General features: G+C 54.6%; 1 protein-coding gene across 2 annotated transcripts; it reads right to left on the bottom strand.

Moving 5' to 3' along the window:
* Positions 1-1,143: 1,143 nt before the first annotated feature.
* CNP (2',3'-cyclic nucleotide 3' phosphodiesterase) lies at positions 1,144-8,263 on the bottom strand. Of its 2 annotated transcripts, none has more exons than XM_019747773.3 (4): positions 8,085-8,263; positions 6,255-6,921; positions 4,002-4,141; positions 1,144-2,616 (listed from the first exon to the last, which is right to left on the bottom strand). In XM_019747773.3, the coding sequence occupies exons 1-4, from the start codon at positions 8,085-8,087 to the stop codon at positions 2,167-2,169; spliced, it is 1,260 nt and encodes a 419-aa protein (XP_019603332.2). In that variant the 5' UTR covers positions 8,088-8,263; the 3' UTR covers positions 1,144-2,166. The 2 variants fall into 2 exon arrangements, with proteins under 2 accessions (XP_019603332.2, XP_074176586.2); XM_074320485.2 differs by lacking the exon at positions 8,085-8,263 and adding an exon at positions 7,928-7,950.
* Positions 8,264-8,581: the final 318 nt, after the last annotated feature.

Genomic DNA, 8,581 nt, shown 5'->3' with positions numbered 1-8,581 from the left:
CCCGAGCCTGCTGACAGGTTGGGTGCTGGCTGCCTCTCCCAAACCCCTTTAGCATGTGAGTGCCAAGCTGCTGCTAAGCCCAACCTGATGTGTCAGCGGGAGTTGAGCTCAGAAAACATGCTTAGTTTATGGTGGGGGCAACCGGAAGTCACAAGCAGCTGTGTGGGTCCAAAACTCACACTGAGCATGGGCACTAAGTGTCAGGCCAGGTGAACCTAAACAGGTTTATCTGGACTCTCCCAGTTCCTGTTGCGAATGCAGGCTCAAGGAGGCAAAATCCTGCCTCCCCAAGCCCCCAGACCCTCCCCCAGGGGGACCGGCAGCTCCTGGGCCTAGGGGTCTGGTCCCTGACTTTAGCTCACACAGTTGGAAACACCATTCTTAGCAAATGCCCTCGCTTCTCCATTGGTGCCCCTTTCTGCTGGGGAAAGAAACTGGCTTATGTCATGCTGGTCAGGTGAAGCTTAGTGTTCGTGGTGAGGAATCTTACTGGGCGTTCCAGGCAGACACACGAGAGGCTTTGGCTGAAACAGGTTTCTTCCTGGTGCTTTGGTGGGAGAAATGGTGAGGCAAGACTGGGGACCAAATATGAATACATGTTTTCTCTTCCTTTGGAGCCCTTGCCCTTTTCTTTCCAGTCTTCCCCCTTTGGTGCCAAGGTCATGGTGATGACTCAGATAGGCCTTGGAAGTTCCCTATGTGGCCGTCCAGGCCCTTGTCATCTGGAAGAGACAATGTCAGGTCTTCCCTAGTGTTTGAAGCAGCACTGCTCTGAGGGTGGCTTTCCCTAGAGAACTGGGAGTTTGGGGTCTTGCTTCTCTGAGAAGTCTTTCTCATTGGACTGGGCTGGGCACATCTGTGGGCCTGTTTCAGCAGTTAATGGGACGAGAGGCTCTCTGCTCTGCGTCCCTCATACCCAGCCAACCCCCACTTTCTGTGGGCGTCTGAGACCAGCCTCTCTCCTTTCTGCCTCCTCATGAAAGCCAACACTGTTCAGCTGCCCAACCTCGCCACAGCTGTGCCCAGCCAGCAGTGGGGACAGGACCGATGGCCCCAAGCTGTGGGACAAAGCCAGTGCTGACGCCCAGCCCTCACCCCAGGGAAGATGAGCTGCGCACACAAGAGTGAGAGACTGCACACAGCTAGGATTAACACGATTTATTTTATTATCAGTCTTACAAGTTGCTGAGATTGGGCAAAGCCAGGATAGTAACTCAAATCCCAAGCACTTTTGTCTAGTGACAACCTAATTAGCAAGCCCGTTACTGAGCAGAGGGCAGTGGAGGGCACCCCAGGAGCCACAGCCCACGTAGCAATGTTAAAAACCCCTTCCCAGAGGCACCCGGTGGGGCTTGGCCCTTTCCAGCCAGGAGTCCACTCCCTTGGCTCTTAGTACCCACCAGTCCCCTTTAGAGGAGGCACACAGGCCTCCCGAGGCACCAAGGAGGCAAGGAGGGCTGGGCAGACTGCAAGGCCGGAGCTTCCCCCCGAGGCTGGTCTCTATACACACAGCAGTCATACCACGGAAAGGTGGCCACCCACCCGCTCCCCAGGGTGTGGCTGCTGCTGATTCTCTTTCCTTCTCTAGTTATCAACTGTTACCTAGTTACAATGTGAAAGAGGGAACAGGCACTTAGGACCCAAGGTGGGTGGTAAACCCCTTTTTCTACCCTGGTAACAGCTCCAGCCTTCCTGGGGCTACACTGATTTAAGAAATGGGATCAAAGCCCAGGGAGCCTCCCCCTCACATCCACCACCAGTGTTCCACGTTCCACGGCCACGGTGACTATCCCGTGTGACTACTGAGTGAGGTGTCTCTCCCATTAGCCAGCTCTGGGCAGGGCAGTGGACCTGGGCTGGGGACGGGGGGCACCAGTAACAAAGCAGGGCTCGGGGTGTGGCTGCGGCTCCAGGCCCAGTTCGGCCCAGCCTCACCAGCTTTGGTCTAGGTTACTGAATGGCACCTGCCCACCCGCCTTGTGTTGAGAGCTTGAATGTTAGAGGGGAAGAGGGTGGGCAGAAAAGAGGGACAGTTATTTTACAAGTTTCTAAAAAGTTACAGGAAAGTTAACTTTGAGTAAAAAACATCTTCAAACAAACATCAAGCAGAGAGTGTGTTTCCCCCTCCCCCCTGCCCTTCTAAACAGTGAGGGGTGGTGAGAACACTCAGTAGATGGTGCAGGACTGAAAGGCACCCCCCCTGCGGCTGCCCTGTGTGGGCACAGGTTTGCCCTTCCCGTAGTACCCCGTGAAGATGGCCCTGACCTTCAGCTTCTTGGCCAGGTTCAGCATCCAGCGCCCATGGCCCAAGGAGAAGAGCTTGCCCCGGGTTAGCTCACCCACCTCCTCACCTCGGCTGCCCCCCTTCTCCTGCCGCACAATCTCCAGGAGGTCAATGCCCGTCTGCACAGCTTCCACGTCATCCGCGCAGCCTAGGGTGACGTGAGCGCGGCTCCCCCGGGGCAGGCTGTCCGAGGGAGACAGCTTGTCCACGTCATTTGGCCACAATGGCAGCTCCTGCTCGCTCAGCTCCACCTGGGCTCCTGTCGTCTTGGGCGTCACGAAGAGGGCAGAAATGGTCAGTGTGAAGGCCTTGGAGTAAGACTTCTTCACCACCTTCGGAGAGGGAGAATGAGAGGACCATGCTAGAGGAGGTGGCCTCCAGAAAGGACAGCTGCCAAGGGTAGGTCTAACAGGTGAGCACAACTGAGCAGAGCTGTTTGGTAAAGGCATGTCACCCACAAACACCCACAATATGCAGCCTGCGCGGTGTTGGGATGTCTTTCCACTGACACTGTTCGGGCTGATGTGAAAAAACAAAGGTGCCAGAGAGGAAGGGGTTAAAAGCCAGACTTCCTGCGTTCAGAACCTAGTTCCCCCTTACTAGCTGCAGGGCTGCCAGCAAGCTGTTGACTCTCTTGCGTTGGCTTATTTACCTGTAAAATGGGGATGACACGAACCCACCTCTGAGGATTGAAGGAGTGACTGGGTGAAGAGCTTAGAACCGCGGCGGGCACATTAACAAGTGCTGCTGTCACTACTGCTCTGCTCCCCTGGTTAACAGTCACCCAGGCCGCCAGGCCATAGCCTGGAGGGCAGGGCAAGGTGAGAAATAAATGCCCTTGAGCAATATCGCTTGGTTTCCATAAAATCTGATGGCAACATCTAGTTATATCTGATTCTCCGAGAAAGCCCATCTCTCATTTGACCTAAAAAGCTTCTCCTTTTTTGCTTACCATCCTTTGTCCCAATGGTATCTAACACATAAAAGGTGCTTAACACATATTGCTAAATGAATGAATGGTCAGAGATGGTGGCGGAAGGTGTTACACACTCATTCATGCAGTTATGCTAGGTGCTAGGAATACATGGGTGAACCGAAATGGAAAATAAATGGAAAATGCTCCCCCTCAGGGAGCTCCCATTGAATGGGGGGAGACCAATGACCACAAGGAAACTGGCTGCATTAACTTAGAAGTTGGGGGAGATGGGTGGAGGGTCAGGAAAGGCCTTGCTGAGAAGGCGGCCTCAAGGAGGCTAGAGACAGCTATGTGCATCCAGGCAACAGGTCGCTGGTTCAGGGGCTATGGGCAAGGATACCAGCTGTGAGTTGGGAGGGTCTGGTACCCCTAAGCCCATAAGCCTCACTATCCCTGGATACTCCCTACTCTGCGGCAAGGCCAGACCTCAGACCTGGGGACAGGGACTCCTAGCCTTTGGGACTGTACATAGGCTTACACAGGCCAGAGCAGGAGCCTCTTGCCAACCAGTATTCTCCATCAATCTATGGAAGGTGGCGCAGGCCTGGGGATGGCTGTGCCACAGGCTGGTGGCACTGCAGGACGGGCTTCCCAGAGAGGGCACCTGAGGTCTGTAATGAAGCCACCCCGAGGGGTGAGCTGGAGCTGCTGTCTGGCTTCTGGTCCCTGTCTTACCCCAGTGCCCACTTACAGGACCCTGCCCCTCCCCAACTCAGCTGGTGTCCCTGAGGGGCCACTCACATCCTGCTGGGCATACTCGTCTGCCCCCGCAGCCTTCCCGTAGTCACAGAATTTGGTTGTGCAGTGCAGCACACCCGGGGGTCTCTTCCCAAAGTAGGTGACCAGGTCAATCTTCTCCCTGGGCTCATCGCCAGAGACAACTGCAGGGAGAGAGAATGGGGTCATCAGGGCAGGAAAGCAGGGCCATCCCAGCATCTATCACCAAGACCACTGAGGCACAGAGGAAAAACAAAACGGGCATTAAGCATAAATTCTTGAGCAATCCACTAACTCATTTCTTCATTAGTTGGTCAAATGAATCGCAACCGCAGAGCTATAAAAAGGTGCTTAAATTCCCTCTCTTTATATTATGTAGATTTTTACATCTCTTCCCCAGACCTGAAAACTAAAGCACTTTAACCCCGGGGTAGCCAATATAAGCTGAGGGAATCTGAGATTCACCAGCATCACATCTACAAGGTGGAATCCACAAGTCATGAAAAGTGGGATAAAAGAAGTAAGACGGGAACTGTGTGGTACAATGGAAGGAGCCAGAAAAGCATAATTAACATCCCAGCCCACTTATAAGCCTTTTGGTTGTTTTTTTTTTTTTTTTTTTTAATTTTTTAAATGTATTTTAAGTGTGTTTTTCCAGGACCCATCAGCTCCAAGTCAAGTAGTTGTTTCAATCTAGTTGTGGAGAGCACAGCTCACACTGGCCCATGTGGAGATCAAAACAGCAACCCTGGTGTTATGAGCATTGCGCTCTAACCAACTGAGCTAAAGGCCGCCCCCCCATTTATAAGCCTTTTGACCAGGGGTAAGTGATTGACCCTTAACTGTCAAGTACAACAATCAGGGTGGCCATCCCAGTTTTACTACAACTACCTGGGTAACTATTACTAGCACCCCATTTCAGTCAGGGGCCTACCTTGCAGCCTTGTTTGGTGGGTGAGAGCCTATATAAAGCCTGGGATATAATGGGTCTTGGTATATAACGGGATGACATTATGTGGCTGACAGACAGGATGATGTGTGGAGTAGCTATAATTACAATTTCCAGACTCCAAGCCTGTGGCTAGCTTCGGAGTCACTAGGTTTCCCATTGATTCCCAGAATCAAGTCTCTGCGAGGACCTCACTCACTCTCCACGGGGGGAGGGAGGCCCCCACTCAGAGCAGGCTTTGTTCTTGGCCCACTACACTTCTCCCAGGCAGAAAAGCATTCCAGTTTTTAATGTTTAGCTTCAAGAGACAGTCACTCTCCAGGGCAGAGCCACCAGCTCTAGTTTGCTTTTGTCTCAAGCTATTCACAGGTACAGGGCTGACACCTGGCCAGTGTCACTGCAGACTCCACTGTTCCCTGGTTTCTCAGCATTCAAGCTCTAGAAGCTGAGCAAAGAGTTCTCTGAGAACATGTACAGGAGCAAATTACCTGCCTCTGAGCAATACAAACATGGTGGGGGTGGGGGGATTTCAAGTATGAAGATAACCTAAAATTTGGGGAACTAGAAATGGGTTAAAGGAACAGATGGATTAGTGGGTGTCATATCCCCAATAGGCCACTGCAGGAGAAAGGGAAACCAGGGTCCTCATCCAAACCTAACCCATCATTGGGGCAAACAGCCCTTGCTAGGATAGAACCCTGGGTAGGCCCCTGTTGCCATCGTCAGACTCCAGGCTCTCACTATGGCGTTGGGCAAACCCCATATCCCTTCTGGGTCTGTTTTCCCAGCTGCAAAAACGAAATTTTTCTCGGAACCATGGGATGCCACAGGAGGTGCCCTGGGGAGCCCAATGCCTGGGAACCATCCCCAGTGAAGTCACAATAGTTCTAGTTGTGTTTTTGTAGCTCAGGATTCTGTAGGATATTTAATTTTAGAAAATGGTTCTGCTAAAAAACTGTTCAAAAACACTGGACCAGATTCTCCGAGGATGTATGAAATGTTGACATTGTCTGTTACGACAGTGATTTGTTTTTCCCACCTCCAAGAAGGGTCAGTGGTCTAGATTCAGGCAGGGAGAGGGGAACTGGGGCGAAGAGGGCAGGAAGGAAGGGTGCAGCAGAAGCGAAGGTGCTTGGGGGAAGGCCTCTCCCCATATCCCACTGTGCTCCCACTAGTGACCCATGGCAACCTCAGCCTCATACCAGGTGAGCTTCCACCTGCTTCCTCACTTTGAAGACACCATGGTCCTGTGCATGCAGCACCTTGTGACCAACAAGGGACTCATGAATGAGGTTAAGGGACCCCGTCTTGCCCGCCCCGCCACCTACAGTGTCGCAGCTCCTTCTTGAAGGCCTTGTGGTTCCCCAGCTCATCCAGGAAGGCTTGGCCGGCTTTGCGGAGGCTCTCGGAACTCTTCTTGGTCAGGAACCAGCCGAAGTAGAGCGGCAGGAAGTCCTTCTCCAGCCCAGGCTTCAGCTTCTTCAGCTCGTCGACCGACAGCTGCCAATGGCTCTTCTCCTTGAGCTGGGCACAGTCCAGCCGCCACGCTGTCTTGGGCTCCACCAGCACCACCTGGTACTGGTACTGGTCAGCCATGTCAAAGAGCTGCTCCAGCCGCTCCCGCTCATGGTTGGTGTCATCCAGCACAAGGACTCGGATGTCCCGGCGGCAGCAGTCAGCCAGTTCCTTGTCCAGCCGCTTGTACTCCTCAGAGAAGCCTCCTCGAGCAGGGATAATCTTGTGAGCGTCGGCAGACACCATCTTGGTGCTGTCACGGTACCTGTCCGTGATCACCTGTGCCAGAGTGGACTTGCCGCTCCCTGGCAGGCCACGCAGGATGAAGAGCGTCTTGCACTCTTGCAATGTGCCCACCGTCTCCTCATCCTGCAGGAAGGGAAACTGCATCTCAGGCTTGTCCTTGGCCCCTGAGGATGACATCTTGCGGAAGAAGATCTTGGGCAGGAATGTGTGGCTCTTTCGAGAGAAGCCTCTATTCTGTTGTGAGGAGGGGAAGAGCAGATGTCAGCCAGGTCACTTTGCCCCCTTGTGTCTGGCCTCGTTCTTACCGGGCACCCCTGCCTGGAGCCCTCCAGCCCTGATTTAGAGGCACCCTGGGTGTTGTGGGTGCCTTTCAAGCTGTGGAATGGTGGACTTTCTCTCCGTCTGTCCTCCCGTACCGACTGCTTCTGGTTGTGCAGGATGGAGAGCGAGCCTGAGCTTTCCTAAACTCTTCCTTTCCTCTATTAGAGCTGTAGACCCAATGATCACTCACTGCTGCCACCTCTAAAGGAAAATGTGCTGGAAGTGCATGCAGGGAGAACCTGAAGGCTGTGGTTCTAGAGCAGACCCCCTAACTTTTATATTTTGGGCATCTGTTAAGTAAGAATGACCTCTTTGAAGGTAGGGGTTTTATGTCTGGTTAAAGCCACAGCTGCCCTGGCTCTGTGTGTGCAGAGGAGGGGAGGGTGGAGAAGGGTTACCCAAAGACTTCCTTCCCCCAACAATGGCAGCAGCAGATAATACTCTCTTGTCTAGGATCGGGGGACAATGGACCCACAGAAAGGCTGGTGGGGGGCAGGGAAGGAGAGAGCTGGACAAAGGGCCTTTCACCACGCATGCCACCTCCTCCTCTGCCCTCGGCCCCCCACAAAGTACTGGTCTTTGTGCCTGCCCCAGGACTGGGCGGTACCGGGCACCTGAGTTTAGGGTCTAGATCTACCCACCACTTTGCTGTGTGTCAGCAGCACCTCTCTGAGTCACTTGTTTTCTTGCCCGCTAAAAGCCACAAATATTTACTGTAAAACTTCTCTTCTACACCGGGCTCCACCTCCCGTCAGCACCCTGCGAGCGGAGCTGGCACACTCTGTTTTCAGGCAAGGCCCCATAGCAGGGAAAGGCGAGGAACGCCTGCCCGGCGCGGGCACCAGCCCGGGCCCCGCATGCCATCTGTTCTGCAGCTCGAGTCTGCTCCCCGATTCCCCAGCCCCGACGTCTCCCCTACCTCAGGGCTGCAGCGCACTGCCAAGAAAGCCTCAACTCAACTCCGGAACCTTGGGGCCTCGTTTGCATGCCACTTCCTCCCGAAAATCCCCCAATACTCTGGTTTACCCACTGCTGGGCCCGCTCCCTCGCCTCCCGGCCTTCCCGCGCCTGCTCACCATGATGGGGAGGGGGCGCCGCCGTCGCCGCCTTCGCAGGCACTGGCTCTCCGGGGCCGCCCGCCTGAGCGGAGGGACACGGAGTCTAACGATGACGCGACCCCCCCGCCGGGCTGCCTTACATAGCCCGGGGGGCCGCGTGGGCGGATCGCGCTTGTGCTCGCGTGGGCCGGAGACTGGGCGGGCCGGGGCGCGCCCGCTCTGCGCAGGCGCGGCAAATCGAAAAGCGAAACTGACCGAGCGCTGGGGAAAAACGGCCCGCGCTGTTGGCCGCGTGGGAGAGTGTACACCTGCGGTGCACCTGTGCGGGGGGGCGGGGGGGGGCGGGGGGGGGAGCTGGCGCCCGCTGGGGGTTTGGGGAGGGGCTTGGCCGACCTCTTTTTCTTGTAGGAAAACTCACCCTTCCCCGATTGTACGCCGGAATTAGGATGAAGCAAGGGAGGCAAGGTCGTATCTTGAAGTTTTGATATTTTATTCGTCAAGGGTATTTGCATTAT

This window comes from Rhinolophus sinicus, chromosome 12 (assembly GCF_057876585.1).
Source record: "Rhinolophus sinicus isolate RSI-liver-muscle chromosome 12, RSI-T2T, whole genome shotgun sequence".
In the NCBI taxonomy this organism is placed as follows: Eukaryota; Metazoa; Chordata; class Mammalia; order Chiroptera; family Rhinolophidae; genus Rhinolophus; species Rhinolophus sinicus.
Note: the sequence above shows the minus strand (reverse complement) of the source record. Positions and strands in the feature narration are given on the sequence as shown.